Source organism: Myiozetetes cayanensis, unplaced genomic scaffold (genome assembly GCF_022539395.1).
Source record: "Myiozetetes cayanensis isolate MyiCay16 unplaced genomic scaffold, myiCay2020 scf5-8, whole genome shotgun sequence".
NCBI classification, from domain to species: domain Eukaryota; kingdom Metazoa; phylum Chordata; class Aves; order Passeriformes; family Tyrannidae; genus Myiozetetes; species Myiozetetes cayanensis.
The window spans coordinates 36,877,824-36,894,350 of NW_026087742.1; the positions used below are offsets into that span (position 1 = coordinate 36,877,824).

The 16,527-nt window shown below is 44.6% G+C and overlaps 1 protein-coding gene across 1 annotated transcript; it reads right to left on the bottom strand.

The window, feature by feature from the left end:
- Nucleotides 1-965: 965 nt before the first annotated feature.
- On the bottom strand, nt 966-16,454 carry GPR83 (G protein-coupled receptor 83). Its single transcript, XM_050332349.1, has 4 exons — nt 13,442-16,454; nt 12,554-12,679; nt 11,431-11,564; nt 966-10,604 (listed from the first exon to the last, which is right to left on the bottom strand). The coding sequence occupies exons 1-4, from the start codon at nt 13,826-13,828 to the stop codon at nt 9,980-9,982; spliced, it is 1,272 nt and encodes a 423-aa protein (XP_050188306.1). The 5' UTR covers nt 13,829-16,454; the 3' UTR covers nt 966-9,979.
- Between the last annotated feature and the right edge of the window lie 73 nt (nt 16,455-16,527).

Below are 16,527 nucleotides of genomic sequence, written 5' to 3' on the forward strand. Positions count from 1 at the left end.
CACTGTCTGCTGTCTATGGTGGCTTCTGTCTATCTGAGTTAAAGCTTTGGAAGAAGGAAGCCACTTGGGTAAAACTTTATTTTTCAATAATGAGTATTATGTTGCTGATATGAGTAATCAAAAAAAACACTATTGTGCCCTATGGACTAATTAGCTGAACTTCCTCCACGGTGTGCACAGCCCACAGGAAGCTCATAATTCATTATTCTTCTTCAATGAGTTCCCATTGAGCAATGTCAGCTGGTTTTGTTATGCTGGATACTGGTTGGAATTTTAGATTGCCTGAAGGGAGAATGTCATTAAAGCCATGTACAGCCACCTGCTCTGGAAGGGACATCTGTAAAGCCAGGAGCAAGGCAGCTCAGCCCCACCACTTTGCCGATGAGCTGGGAGCTCCTGCAGGAGCACAGAGGTGTATATGGGAATACAGGAATGCTGTGTCATATGAACATGGGGGACTCTGAGCTGGATCACCAGTCTCTGACTGCTCTGTTATGGATAATTTGTGGATTTCTGTCCTGCAGGCTGTATGGCTGGAAGCATTGGAAGAGTGTTTTCCTCATAATAGAATATTTGACTTAATATACTAAATTACTAGTGTAATGATAAAAAGTAATTACTTTTATTAAACACTAAAGGATATAGTTCTGAAATGACAATGTAATGAAAATAGTAACTCTATTATGGCTTTATATCAATAAGTATTCAAATATTTATTTGCTTCAAAGCATTTTCATGTTATCAACTCTCCCCTGAAGGACTCCCAAGTGACACAAAACTCCCATTATAACACTATTTAGATGGTAAAGTTTACATTCTCTCTTTTACTTCTTCAGATTTTTTGAAGAGTCACCTCAAACTTTCTATAACCATTGAGATTAACCAAACACCTTCATGCAAACAAAATTCTGCGCCTACTAATGAACTCCCACCCAACTCAGGGGCCTGCTGAATTAGTCCTCTTAAGTCAGGTTCTTGCTTCCCCACAAAGTCCAGGGAAAGAGGTAGGTGCCTTTGAAAGCATTTGAATGGGGATGAAAATAGCCTGGGCTCACTCTGTGCTACATTTTGAATTGCTTTAGCACACTTACAAGCTTCATGAACCTAAACGAACAGAAATGAAATCTCTCAACCAGCAACAAAAGAATTGTGGTTTTGTTTGCTTTTCCCCTCTTATTTGTGCTAAATTGGGATGATAGAAATACATGCTGTTGCACAGTTCAGAACAGTGTCTCTGTGCTGGGAGTCTGAGCTGCAGGGTGAGAAGCAGAGCCTTGGGCTGCTTGTCTGTTTGACATCTCGGAATGTGTTTGCAGAGCCAAACAGAAGTACCAACTGAAGGGTTTGGTCCCTGCTGTCCTCATTGTTCAAGTGTCAGATCATTCCTGAGCCCTGTCTTGGGCTTCTTCAAGACAAATTCTGGGCAAGGCACTGAGAACAATTCACTTCTAGAGCAGCTCCCAGGAGACAGTAGGAATGCGACCATAACAACCTGGTTCCTACCACATGTCCCTCCAACAACCCCCACTAAGTTTTGTACCCTCAGAGACTCTGATGACGTGCTTTTAGGACATCTGATACATGTCTTTAGCTTCATACTATTAAAAACTAGTGACCTCTAAGAAACCTGTCACATTATGGTGGTTTTAACTGAAAAAGCATACAAAAAATGTAATTACAATGTCTTAAAATTCCCATACCCCTGTGACCTTATGGGCTCCGAGTCAAGGACTATGTACTACCACAAACCTGGTCTGCTCTAGATGGAGCTAGCCCTACATGCTGTGGAAATAAGTGAGCTAACACCTTAGAGCCAGAAATTATTTGTAGGCATGTAGTTATTTAATTGGTGTCCTGGTTTTGTCTGGTATACAGTTTCTTTTTTCTTAGTAGCTGGCACAGTTTTGGACTCAGTATGAGAATAATGTTGATAACCCACTGATGTTTTGGTTGTTGCTGAGCAGTGCTTACCCTAAGCCAAGGACTTATTCAGTTTCCCATGCTCTGCTGATGAGCAGGTATGCAAGGAGCTGGAGGAAACCTGGCTAGGACAGCTGACCCAGACTAACCAAAGGCATATTCCATACAATAAAATGCTATGCCCAGTTTATAAACTATGGGCAGTTGGCCAGGAGGTGCCAATTTGTTTTGTAGATAAAGGCAGTTTTTCTCCTGGTCAGAGATGTAATGATGACTGGATTCACCCCTTCCTCTCTAAGTATCATTAAAAGGCTTTGAGCCTAAGGTAGGGGGTGGGAGGTTTCACCCTACCAGAATTCACAGAAATCTCTTCAAGCCTGCAAACCAGAGGAGAGGCTGAGGGGGGACATGGTTCCCAGAAGAAGAAAGGATGGGCTGAAGATTATCCCTGTTTCTGTGTCATTAATGCCAGTCCAAACTTTCTCCCCTGCCCACTGTGTCACCCCCAGGAAGGAGCAGGGGCTGCCCTTCTGCTGGGCTGTGCAGGATGGGGAAAGCAGAGGAGGATCCCATCCTCATCCCCCTTTGGTGGCACAAAGAAGATCAGGAAATAAGAGAGCAAGCTACCCAGTCCTGATGTACCAGACCCAGAGGCTGTGGGGAGATATGACCTCTCTCAGCCAAGCCTCTGACAGCTGTTAGATCATGAAGGTACCTTTGCAGGGGCAGACTGTTCACAGCCCCATGGCTTCGATGCAAGGCTGTCAGACTGCGTCAGCAGCGGAGCTGGCTATGCTCACTCATCAGCACTCAGGAGATTTATGAATAAGTCAGATGTGAATAATAGTTAGTCTCCTGGGAAACAGCTATTTTAAAGCTCGCTCTGTGTGTCCATATACAGTTTTTAGATCAGTCTGTTTAGAGGACTAAGACAACCCTGAAGTTCTTGAAACAACTAGGTCCCTGCATGGCTCACGGCTCAGCACTGTGCAGATGTATTTACTCTCATCCGAGAGCTGTACAGCTTCATCCAAGTGTTGCTGAGCCCAGCATAAGCTTCCTACTCAGTGGCTTCACTGAACTAATGTAGCTGCAAGTTGGAATAAGCAGATGAGTGTGTAGCTGGCAATGGTGTCGGGGGCTCACACTGTGATCCATTAACGACTTCTATGCAGTTCATAGCCAGACTATTTTAATCGTGGTCTACCCAAAATGCATAAAAGAAATCTTGAAGTTTCACATTCAATATGTAAATGTTAAAGACTCTCAGTAATAGAATAACCATAAAATATCCTGAGTTAGAAGGGACCCACAAGGATCATTGAGTCCAACACCTTGCCCTGCACAGGGCAACCTTAAGAGTCACACCATGTGCCTGAGAGTGTTGTCCAAACACTTTGTGAACTCAGATAGACCTGGTGCTGTGACCACTTCCCCGGGGAGCCTGTTCCAGTGCCCAGTAACCTTCTGGGTGAAGGAAAAACCTTTCCCTGATATCCAACCTAAACCTCCCCTGACAGAGCTTTGTGCCATTCCCTCAAGTGCTGTCACTGGTCACTGGAGAAAAGAGGTCGGTGCCTGTCCCTCCAATTCCCCTCGTGAGGAAGCTGTAGACCACAATGAAGTCTCCCTTTCTCTAGGTTGAAGAAACCAAGTGACCTCACAATAATGGGGGTAACTGCTCTTTTTTTGTGGTACCAAAATGTAGACAATTGTATCAACTTTTGTTAAGGGCTTTTCCAGCTCCAGAGATAAAAATCACTCGCTGTATCAGCTATTAGAGGCTAGTTAATACATTCATTAAGGAAATTATGAAGAGATTTATGCTTATCAGAAGAGTGTGATTTTGAAATCTTTGGACCGTTAAACAAAGCTTGGAAACGGTGCCTGATACTCTTTGAAAATGCTGGAGAAAAAATGACATTAATGTGTCTGAAGTTACAGGACATTGTTACATTTTCAGCAGCTGCCTTCTCACCTTTGAATCTGCCAGCTGAGAGGAGAAGCTATTCAACCCACGCTGACAGGAAAAGAGGTGGGCTACCATGCAGTCAGAAACAATACCAACCAAAGCTGAGGTTCCTTTCTTCTGTGCTTGTCTTGAGAAACTTGTCATCTTTTCTCTGCATGATCTCAGCATTTTTCAATGAATCTCGTCTTCCTTTTATGTGTAAGAGCAAGAGGCTTTGACTCTGCTATGCACTGTTATTTTTGCCTGTATGCTATGAATTTCCTCTGATGGCTGCAGGTACCATGCTTGAGCTATTTGTTGCTCCCCTTTGGATGAGACAGCCTCTGACCTGGCTTACTGATAATTAAGGCAGGGAAAGGAAAGTATCCATGAAGAAAACACCCTCCATTTATCTCAGCTAGGGAGATGGTCTTTGCCATTTTTTTTGGCTGTGACAGAAACTTCTCTGTTACAAAAAACCCTATGCAGTGGAATAAGGAAGTAGATTTTTTCTGCTGAGCACCACAGTGTCTGATGGCAGCAGCAGCCTGTGCTCTACTGCTAAAGACTTTCAGACTGATACTGAGGGTGAGCTAGTGAGAAGGATATGGAGGATGATTCTGCCCATCTACTTGCACTCTCATGAGACACGCCCACCCCTCCCCTCAGAGTGCTACATCCAGCTCTGGGGTCCCCCAAATGAGAAGGACATGGCATGTTGGAGCAAGTCCAGAGGAGGCCACAGAGATGATCAGAGGGCTGGAGCACCTCTTCTAAGAAGACCAACTGAGACAGGTGGAGAAGAGAAGGCTCCAGGAAGACCTTGAGGCAGCCTTTCAGTAAAAGAGAGCTTATGGGAAACACTGAGATAGACTTTTGACAGGGCATGTAGTGACAGGACAAGGGGGGAATAGCTTTAAACTGAAATAGGGTGGGTTTAGATTAGATATTAGGAAGAAATTCTTGACTGTGAGGGTAGTGAGGCACTGGCACAGGTTGCCCCGAGAAGTTTTGGATGCCCAATCCCTGAAATTGTTAAAGGTCAGGTTGGATGAATCTCTGAGCAACCTGTGGGAGATGTCCCTGCAGGGGGAGTTGGACTGGGGAGATGATCTCTTAGGTCCCTTCCAATCCAAACCATTCCATGATTCTATGAAAGAGGGAGTGAATGAAAAGTGGAAGCTAAAAACCTGACCTGACATCAAGAAGGGCAAGAAAGGTTTCATGCATCTGTTTTCCCCTGAGTGCTATTCAGAATAGCATAAGCCGCAAAATAGAGCCTGGCATTGTCTTTGTTCCCTTTCAAGGTCTCTGCATAATTCTACACAGAGAAAATTATTAAAACATTAGGAATGTTGTTAGAAATTGAGAATTAACATTCATCAATTTCTAAAACTTGCAAGTTAATTTTCATAGGCCTGTTGTAATATTTTTCAAGGAAATAGAAAAATAAGGAAACAGTACTGTCAATACAAATAATTTCACTTCTGAGTAGAAAAAAACACAGCACTCTCTAAATTATGGAAGTTGCAGACCCGGTTACTCAAGGTTTGGGAGATGCCAGCATTAACTTTGACTATGTGACTCTAGCTGAGTTCCTTTATTCACAGGTGTATTGGTTTTGCATGGCCAGGTTTTGTTATCAGGGGCTCCAGGGGTGGCTTCTGTGAGAAGCTGCTAGAAGCTTCCCTCATGTCTGTCAGAGCCAATGGCAAGTGGCTCCAAGATGGACCTGCTGCTGGTCAAGTCTGTGCCAATTAGAAATGGTGGTAATGCCTCATATCAAGGAAGAAGAAAGAAAAGTTATTGCACAGATGTAATTGTGGCCAGAGAAGAGTGGAGTCAGAATATGTGACAGAAACAGCCCTGCTGTCTCCAAGGTCAGTGCAGAAGGAGGGAGCAGGGGTGCTCCAGGTACCCAAGCACAGATTCCCCTGCAGCCCTTGGTTCAGGTCCTGGTGAGGCAGCTGTACCCTGGCAGCCCAGGGAGGTCCATGGGGGAGCAGAGATCCACCTGTAGCCTGTGGAGGAGATCCATGCTGGAGCAAGTGCATGCCCAAGAGGGTTGTGAACCCTTGGGAAACCCATGCTGGAGCAGGCTCCTGGCAGGAACCTATGGGCCTGTGGAGATGAGCCCACGCTGGAGCAGGTTTCCTGGTAGGACTTACGGGAGACCCACTTTGGAGAAGGCTGTGCCTCAAGGACTGCACCCCATGGAAGAGTGATCCACACTGCAGCAGCTCATGGAGAACTGTTGCCAGGGGGATGGACTCACACTGGAGTGGGGGAAGGACTCCTCTCCCTGAGCAGTGGCAGAAACAACCTGTGATGAACTGATTGTAACCCCCATTCCTCACCTCCCTGCACTGCTGGGGAGGAGGAGGTAGAGCTGGGAAGGAGGGAGGGGTGGCATAAAGGTGTTTTTAAGATTTATTTTATTTCTCATTATCCTGCTCTGATTCTGTTAGTGATAAATTCAGTATCCGCAGGTCAGGTCTTGTTTGCCCATGATGGTATTCAGTGAGTGATCTCCCCCTGTCCTTATGTCAACCCATTAACCTTTGTTATACTTTCTCTCCTCTCTTCTCTTGTGAAGGGGAGTGACAGAACAGCTTTGGTGGATGCCTGTCATCCAGCCAGGGTCAACCCACTATAACATACCAGATGATGCATTCTCTATATGAAATAAATTTTCCCATAAAACTCTTGTTCTCAGGCTCTGTGGATGTCCTGCAATGAACAGTTCAGTGCCTTGTGAAACTCTTTGTTATGCAGTCTACTCCAGAGGCACAAGTGTGAAAGCTCCAGAGGGAACAACCAGGCCAGTTTAAATGAATGACCTACACTGACAACCAAAGACATGTCTGAGGGCAGTCAGACTGGTGAACTCTGGGGCAAAAGTGATCCCAGGGCCAGAGTTGTGGTGTGATGACAGGAAGATGGCCACAAGGTCACAGGACATCACCTGTACCGTTGCTGTCCCTCACCCCAGGGGAGGACAGTCCACACTTCTAAGTATGTGGCTGTGAGGGTGGGAGTGAGAGAGTGGACTTGCAAGTCAGCTAAGTCAAAATAACCTTCCATTTCCATAAAGCCTCATGTTTCACTCTGATTCATCATATTCCCAGAGGGAAAAGAAAAGCCTCCCAAAACCGTGATCTTTACCATGCTCCAGAGCAACCCGTCCCTTCTCACACCAATGTCCCCCACAGGCTTGTTTCTGCAGGTCTGTTTTTCTTGGAATAGCTACTAAACCATCTGTTTCAGAGCCCTGCACACCTCCAAAATTCAAAAGGTAGCAAATAGTCCAGCTGCAGTAGGATTAAAATTAAAAAGCAGAATTAAAAAATTAAAAAGGATAATCTCCACCCTGTACATGTATCTCATTTTATCGTCACTCAGATCCTCGCTTCACATTGACCAAGATGGTATCTGAATGCAGTTTACACACCAATGACTGTATTAGCATTTTAAAAGAACCTTCTAGTCTGCAAGAGAGATGGGGTAGAACGAAAAAATACTCATGAAACCTAGATGCCCAGGTTATATTGCCCAGGATGTGATATTTTTGGAATAGCTTGCATCATACTGCACTTTTTGTGCACAGATCACAACCCCCCACTGATTTCAGCAGCACCAGTGAATGCAAAATATTTCTCCAGAATTCCAAATCAGATACAAAGAAAATGAAAGGTAGCTAATTATCAGAAATTGCCTTGTAGCACATTAAGCACATTGCAGCACAGCGTATGATGTACAGTTCTCAAGGACACCATTTCTAGTGCTTTAACCAAGTACCTCTCTTGCATGGTTCTGTCCAGTTCTCTCTGAACCTTGTACCTCTGCTGGCCACCAGCCACCAGTCCATTTCTGGGCAGGCTGTTAAGGCTCACTGTCCAATCTGCCTCTTCTTTTCTTTTTACCCAGGTCATACCTCCTGTTCTTCTTAATTAAATCAAATGGCTTCGACACTTCTTGCCCCCCTCTGTGCCCAGACTCAGGACTGAGCAGAGTCTGTAAGAAGAAAGGTTTGCCACCAGAGCTGTAACTGCAGGAGCCCCGCTCAGACTCACCTGGACCATTTGAGTGGGTATCTGAGGATTTTGCCTGCTGGAGTTACAGGAAGGTTCTTGCATGTGTAGCAGTTTGAAGGATGATAACTGCATTCAAAAATAATGGATCTTAAGATGTTTCCTTCGGCTTCAGAAAGAACATCTTACTGAGGTACTCAGCACTCCCAAAGATTTACTTGCTAGTAAAGAGCTGGGATCTGCTATCGCTGGAATGGAGAGCATTGTTCACCAGCTGTGCACATTTGGGAAATGAACAGAATAGAATAGAATAGAAAGTTCAGTTGGAAGTGACCTACGATGACCATCTAGTCCAACTGCCTGACCAATTCAGGGCTGATGTGTTGCAAATGCTAAGGGAGGAAATGGGACTTGGCATAAGGGTTGAAAGAAGGCAGGAGGAAAGGTTTGATTCTGCAGATCAGTGATACAAAGTACTGTGAACTCGGGGGGCCTTGATAAAGGGCAGTGAAATAGCACTGAATTCACAGTGAAAGACTGATAACACCTTGTGAAAAGACTGGTTAGCTGAAAGGAGTGGTTGCTATTTCAGTCTCTTCAAATACTCAGGTGTGAAAGTCCTCCACGAGATTTAAAATTATTTCAGAAATTTAAGGTTATTACAGGAATTTGGGAAAAAAGAGTTTATTTTTTTTTTTTCCCATTTATAAAAGAAGATTTTTGTCACTTCATTGCTGACTGCTGAAAGATGAATGGGGCAGCCTGGTGTGATGTTCAAGCTAATTTCCACAGCACAGGGACTTATTGCTTTTCTGTGCAATATAAGGTACAGTTTTTTGGACCACCATGTTTTTTGTTATTCAAACCCATATTTTTTTCCACTAAGAACATTAAGTTCTGCAAAGTACTTCAGACAGCTGTGGTCGTGAATTTTCTTAGCCACCCCAGAAAGGACACATCTCAGTTATCTTTATATGCACTGAAATTGTGCAATCACCAGAGGATAACTTGTAGAGAAACGTTCCACTTTGATTACTTGCTATCAGAGATATCATCCCTTCTCTCAAAGTCATTCATTTATAAACTGATTTCAGAGAGCTAACATCTTAGTTGAGATGAAATGTCCCAAATGTCTGAACTGACAAGTATACAGGTGCTTTACAGGGTAAGAGAGTAACATTCAAAGGCAAAAAAGTCAAACTGTGGGATCCTTTAGCTGACACTTGACAATAATGCAAAGATGTTCTGATCAAAAGGTCCTAGTCCAAACTCACAGTAGCATTTAATTATCTGTTCTCCAACTGTGGATGGTATGTCCAGCTTTCTCCAAAGTAGCTTTTTTGGGGTTTAGTTATCTATTTGAAGAAAAGCTATCTACTTAAGCATAGAATAGGCATCCATTTTTCTCCAAATCTACCTTAGAGTCTGTGATGTAAGCAACTCCTCTATTTGTCGATGTCCATCATATCCTCCACTTCTTTATGGGTATTTCCACCACAAAAAAAAAGAACTTGTGAATTACAGTTGTTTGTTCATTCTGAACAGAGCTTGACTTTTCAGACCCTAGTTCAGAGAGGATGCTTTCCTACACAGTTGCACTTGATCTAAGCCAGCAGCCTAAAGGTCTGCATCTCAGTCATTTCCATGCTGCTAGGAAGAGACTTAGAAATGGAAAAGAGAGGCCTGATGTGATTAGATTGTTGCTTTAGTGTTTAAGTATCAGCAAAACACACACACAATCCTAGCAGTAAAAAGGCTTAGTCATGCAGATAGCAGTGACATACATGCAGACAGTCCCGTACTGTAAGCCAGTCCAAAGTCATCTTGACAAAGACAAAGAGAGTTCCTTCCTGGGAAGAGTTTGCTTCCTCCCATTTATGGGCTCCACACCTTTGCCATCAGCCTGCATCAAACATGCAGCTCTTTCATATTGCCTCCTGCAGAACCTGAACCTCCTTCTTGGTTTTATCACATGTGGTTGCACAGCCCCTAAGTAGGACAGGGCTCCACATCTTCAGACCATTTTAGCTCTTGCCAAATCTATGTGCAGTCCTTACAGATTTCCCAGGGCCACTGTTTAGCTCACAGCTACTATTGGCTCCACTGCAGAGATATCTGTCTTTCCTGACTGGATGTTGGAGGATGACGGAAGGATATGGGAGACCTGCAATCTCTTGAAGTTACCATTTTCTGGCCAAGCCAGTCGGTAGGATGGGGCCGTGGAGGGAAGCCTCTGTTCTGTGGGCCTGGGAGGTTTTCTGCACATGCTGAGCAAAGCCTTCAGTTCTGATCGGAAGCTGTCATTGAGCCAGCAGTAGATGAAGGGGTTGTAGCAGGTGCTGCTCATTGCAAACCAATGGAAGACAAAGTACAGGGCATTGTTGGTGTGAATGGTCTGGCTGGAGAGGAGGACAACGTAGCAATTCAAGGGAAACCAGCAAACTGCAAAGAGGATGACAACAAGCATCAGCATCTTGATGGTCTTCTTATTCTTTTTGCGGAGGACGAAATACTGTTCCGTGGTGACATCCCCAATGACATTGCGCAGCCAGAGTTTCTTTGCCACTGTCATGTAGGCAGCAGAGATGATCAGGAGGGGCAGGACGTAGAGCAAAATGAAGGTTGTTAAGTCAAGGTACTTCCAAAAGAGGTCAGCAGGCTCAGGGAAATCTGGCAGACACAGGCACCGGGTAACCTCCTCACTGCAAATGGAGATATGGAACAGGGGATGAGAGGACATATGGCTGGGCACGACGGGAAAAGTACATCAGAAACAAGGAGGCAGGTGGGAGAGGGCTCCTGCCATAAAGCCTGAAAGCAAATCCTTTGTCTATCTGTTTGTCTGTGATATCTGTCAGAGCTAAGCAGAGCTCTGCTGTCCAAGGATCTGAGCCATGGAGCAGTCAGTGAGCAATGTGGTGGTAATTTCTCATGGGCATTCATGACCTTACAATAATGTTATGAATTTCACCAATTACAAAATTTCCAGCTGCACATAAGCAGGTTTTTATTTTCTGTCCTTTGGCAAACAGGAACACAGTCTCTGCACATATTAGGGACCTTTCCCTCATTAAAGCACTTTCCAAATATTAAGGCTCTTGACAGCATTTTATGGAACAAGCAGCTGAGGCATATTTTTCTACTTTCCCAGGCTAAAGAGTAGATTAAAACCTGTTGGGTTTTAGTTTGTGGGGTTTTTTGGTTGTTTCCCTCCCCCCCCCCGCCATGTATGGTCTGCCCAGATTGATATATGGTGTAAAATGCCAACGCATAGAGGTAATGGGTCCAGGCCAGACTCTTTAACTTTTAGCCTGTTTCATGTGATTAGTGTGACAGAACAAAGATAAAATAATTAAAAATGGAAAGGGTAGGATATCAGACATAGCAAGAAGAACCAGATGAAAATTATAGACTAGATCCATATTTGGCTGACCTTGACATATGTTCAAAGGCTTTCAATAGAAGATCCCAAAGCAAGACTGCTGCGAGTTTGGCCTCCAGGGAGATTGTGGAGGAAAACATCCTTACCTGTATTCAAAGGTAAAGAGCTTTTGGTAGATAGCATGTGGTAAGGAAAAACAAGCTGCCATGATCCAGATTACAGAGATGTAGATAACACCTTTTCCAGTAGATATGCGAGGTTTCAGAGGGTGCATTATAACCTGTGCAAAATAAACCAAAATTCAGGCTTATTACATTTCAGGAAATAATGATTTTTTTGTTTTAATACAATCTTCCAGCCTTTAATCTATTGCTTAATGTGGAAATTCAGCATGCAAGCAGTACAGTCTTCACACAGCTCCCATTGACTGTAAGCTGTACATAAAAATTTGAAGCTTTCCTCTGTAAATATGGGTCAAGTGAGATCCCAGTCCAACTCTCAAATTTCAGTATCTGCATCTAGATGAGAAAAACTGGGTACCAGCAGTACCCAGTCTTGACACACATTCATTTCCAGGTTCAGTTTATTTTATAGTAAAAAAAAAGAGGAGAAACTAAGTCCCAGACTCTTCAGTATCAGTGACCCAAAGAACCAAAGGCTTGTGATGTAACCAGACCTCCCTGGGAATGCTTCTGACAGTCAGTGCATTTTCTGGAAACAATCTCTTTCTAGCAGAAAATGCCAACTGTTTTGTGTGGTTGATGGGTGACTTCAAACTGATAATGTCCAACTGTCCCCAGTTTTGAGCCCATTATCAACAGCAAGCCACAGCTCTGCTTGTGATAAACAGCAGTGTGCTACAGTCAGCTCTCCAGTATTCAGAATAACAAGGGGTGAGACATCCCAGAGCAGCAGGAGATGGAGCTAAGAAAGCTAACTGGGATATCCCTACAACCTCGGTGCTGGACACACCACCCCAGAGGAGAGCTGTCCATGTGAATTCCTATCAGGATCTTTGACTTTCTCCTTGTTTGAGAGCTACTGGATTATCTGCCACGTAAAAGCTCCCTTTACGTAGCTGGAAGCGATCGCAAGGCAATGGACACCTCCCACTTCCCACCTTGCTGCAGGCTTGAAACTATTCTCTCCATCTGATAGCAAGGACTGCCCCCTACCCTGGGAGCTGAGAAGGAAAGGATATGGGATCATCCTTTCTCAGTTTACTTATGCCCTCCCAAGCTTTCCGTCTCGGTTTCAGAGACCTCTCACCTGGTGCCTGTCCACAGCAATGGCTGTGAGGGTCAAGGCAGAGACATGGAGGGAACAGTACTGCGCAAACCTACTGACATGGCACATCCCCTTCCCGAATATCCAAGTACTGTTCACAAAACGAGCCTGAAATCAGAAGATCATTAGTTTTGTGCACCCCCACAACTGCTTATAGATACACCCCCATCACATAGATCCCTGTGCTCTGTAAAAGATACTTTTAAGATAGCAGGTTCTTTGTATAGTTGTATAATTTTCTGCCTTCTGAACTCTGAAGAGGCAGGTTAGTGCTGCTCAGTGGCTCGGCAAAATCCTCCAGGACAATACAGCAGCATGATAACAAAGATGTTTGTTCTGTTTTATTCACAGTGTATCCTTCTGCAGCCTAATTACCAACTCAATACATTTTAAGCTTTTTTAAGCCCTCCTTACAGAGGAGGGCTGACTTCTACATCCTATCTCACTTCAATGCAAACTACAGCTTTTCAACACAACTTGTAAAATGATGGTGAGCATTTATTTTTTTCCCAAGAGAATCATAGTATTATCTTGGAAATACTTCAGAGAAGAGAAAGTACAAAGTACTAAGTAATCACTGCAAGGTTACTATTGTTCAAGTACTATCAGGGCCACTTTTAACATACTAAGTAGTCACTGCAAGGTTACTGTTGTTCAAGTACTATCAGGGCCACTTTTAACAAACGGATAATTTCAGATCTCCAACTAGATAACAGGAAAAAATAATGTGGAGTTTTCCAAAGGCAACTCCAATGACTGTACTTTGGAGTGGACAGGTATCTTGCAGAACATCCACTCCCTGTTTTACTGCAGTGTAAAGAAGAAAAGGCCACTGAAAGTGCCTTTATGGTATCTCTGCCCCAGTCTTACCAATGTAAAAGGTGTGTTGAGGAGGGTGATCATGATATCAGCTACAGCCAGGTTCACAATGAACAAGCTGGTGGCAGAGTGCATCCGCTTCGTCTTGATGACAACGTGACAGACCAGGATGTTACCAAAGAGGGAGAAGACAATGATGAACGAGTATGCCACAATGAGCAGGGCTTTCACCGTGATGCTCTGTGACTCCGCTCCGTACCGGCTCCTGTCCACAAAGCTCTGCCAGTCGGCCAGGCTGTCGTTATCCCAGGAAAAGAAACCTGATATGTTCGGGATTTCAGAAGTCTTCTCCAGGCTCCCATTGAGGGGCAACTTCCCCGGGATCACAAAGGCGTTAACCAAGTCGGGAAGGGTGAGCCAGACGAAATAGGACAACATCTCTGAAATGCCGCTCTGCTCCTCCAATTCGGAAACAGCTTCGGAAACAGCTCATTTGCGAGAGGGCAGAGCTCACGCCGTGCGCTGGGAGAGCCGTTCTCCCTTCATTCAGCCCGGGCGCTCCCTGAGGCTGCAAACACGGCACACGAGAAGCTGGAGCAGGCGGATGCTCCTGTCTCCCGCAGCCTGCTTCTCTCCTGCTCAGCTCGCAGCTACTTTTGCTCCTTCAGCCAGCTTTATACCCCCGGGTGAGCTCCGAGCCGCGATCTTCTGCAGTCATTGGGCTGCATGACATTATTTCTGCTCTGACGTGCTGCTTTTCCATGCAGTTGCACTCCCCCGGGTGCTACTCCAAGGTAAGTACAGCTGTGGGAAAGGCAAAATCAATCTCTTCAGCTGTTGGAATCCTTCTTTACCAGCGGCCCATCTCATGCAAATTCTGTGCTATTTATACGCCAGATGCGTGTGTGCCAGCTCTGCTCTCTTCCAGGACAGGTCAAATCTGAGCTGGTTTAAAGGTCTGGCAGGAAATTTTCAGCCTATTTCACAGCATGACGCTTACACAGAATAGAAAAGCATAGAATGGGGGGGTAAGAGATGAACTATGAACAAGCTGGCTTACTGTATTTTTCCAAAGACCTTTTTCACTCAGAGAGACAGAGAAATACTGAAGTTTCCTCTTGGGTGGTATTTCCTCTCGGCCAAGGGAATAAAAGTTTGATGTGAAACTGCTTTCTAGGGTTTGTAACTACTTAGTTACAAAGAAGTGATTACATGGGACAGAGGACAGGGATGGATGTCCTAGCCCAGGGAATTCAGTATCCAAAGCAACAGGCAGCTGTACACTGGACACAAGCACTGATGAGATGGCAGCACGTGTGTTCCCTCTGCCTTCCTCACAAAACATAGTAGGAAATAGAAAATCAGTACCAGGAGACCAAGAGCCACAAATCCTACACAGCACAGAAAGATGTGCCAACTCCCAAGCACAGATGTAGGGTGCTGCCCCACTGCTGGGGTCAGATCTGCTTGGGTGGTGTTAACTAATTCCAGCCAGAGGAACTTTTGTACATAAAAGACTTTATTTAATCATTAATAGAAGACCATTATCTGAAAAGCTTGTATTATAAGTTGGTCACTCTTTTCCAGAAGATAGTTTTGATTCCCTCAGTGAACAGCTCAAGCTGCTCTTTCATCACAGGAGTTGTATGCAGCAGGACAGGTGGAATGGCCAGCCCAGAGTGCTCCTCTGCAAAATGCTGCCAGGGCCTGTTTCTTCCATAGACCTGTCCAATTTGAGCTCTTTTGGCAGCTCGCCTGTCTCAGAGGAAGCTTTCCGGTAAACCTGCTGGAGCTGACGAGGTGGCAGTGACCTCTGGTTATTCAGACAGAAGAAAGAAATGTGTGTCCCAATCAGAAATGGTCAGGAAATCCCAGTCTCATATAAAGGCCCAAGAAAATGGAAAAGTGGGACAGGGCAGTGTTCTAGTATGGATTTGGGGTGAGAAGAGAGGTTGGAGGCATATGTCCCCCTTCTTGCTGGCTGCTCCAGCAGCTCCCAAGTACCCCTCCTTTTAATTGCTGCTGGCCAGTGCATAAGGGCATTGTTTTCTGACACTCAAACTCCAGTTCTTACTGTTCCATATCTATCAGATCCTGTTCCCATGCACTATAACCCATATTCCAGCAAAAATGTTCACTTTTATTCATTTACCTTACTTGACCTAATTCTTCATTTCTAGTAGGATACCCTTGCATGTGTTACCAGAGCTGCCATTACCTCTGAAGACCAGGTGCATCCAGGAGAGCAGGAGGTCTTACCTCCTCAGACAGGCTGCTGGCAGGAGAATGGGAATCTCCTCCCACTCAGCTCAAGCCCACTCTTCTCCAAGCTGGACTCAGCACCTTGTGGTTCAAAGGAGGTGGTCCAACCTCACACCGTGCAAGCTATCCGAAAATATCCACAAAGGGTCATGGAAGAAGCCCAGTGGAAGCTCCCTGGGTCAGGACTCTGCCATGTGCTGCTGGTGTGCCCTTCTCTGCTTCACATCTTTCTGATTTAGTTTGTATTTAGACATTCCCCAGTACGAGCTGTCTAAACAGCTCACCTGTGGGTGGTTGTTACTAGAGAACAGGCTGTCGTAGATTTGGCAGCTTTGGTACCTGTTCCTACCAACTTCACCCTTGCTCCACATGCCCCAGCACCCACCGACAGCAAAGGAAGCAGCACTGCGCAGGAATGTCAGGATTTGTTATGCTGAATCTGGTTTTTGTAAAAGGTATCTGTGAAATGATGCAATTTCTAAGGTTAAAAGTAATGTTCAAAATGAAGCTATATGGATGGATCATGAACTCAGGTAGTAAGAAAGAAAGTCATCAAAAAGGGCAAAAGGACCTTTGATACAACTCCTATTAATCATCTATACTTTACTAAAATCTTTGCTAGGATGCGTGTGTAACATTAGAATATAGTCCTCTTTGGTACTTCTTGAACTACAGGGAAGAATTCATTCCCACATACTATGACTAATAACAGTGCAATGCTGGGTTTAGTTCTCCTAGTAGAGTTGAAAGCATTAGGATGTTTTCCAGTTTCAGTACTGAAAACTGTATTTTTGTGTCCAACTAGTACTTTTCAGAGTTTTCAACTGTATGCGTAGCAAATTGCAAATAAGTAGAAGTTCCACGTGCTGACTCAG

Coding starts and splice junctions, on each gene's coding strand:
- GPR83 (XM_050332349.1), bottom strand. CDS start 13,828: ATGTTGTCCTATTTCGTCTGGCTCACCCTTCCCGACTTGGTTAACGCC. Junction 12,680..13,441: donor TCAACACACCTTTTACATTG/GTAAGACTGGGG, acceptor TTCTGATTTCAG/GCTCGTTTTGTGAACAGTAC. Junction 10,605..11,430: donor CTCTTTACCTTTGAATACAG/GTAAGGATGTTT, acceptor CTCCATTTGCAG/TGAGGAGGTTACCCGGTGCC.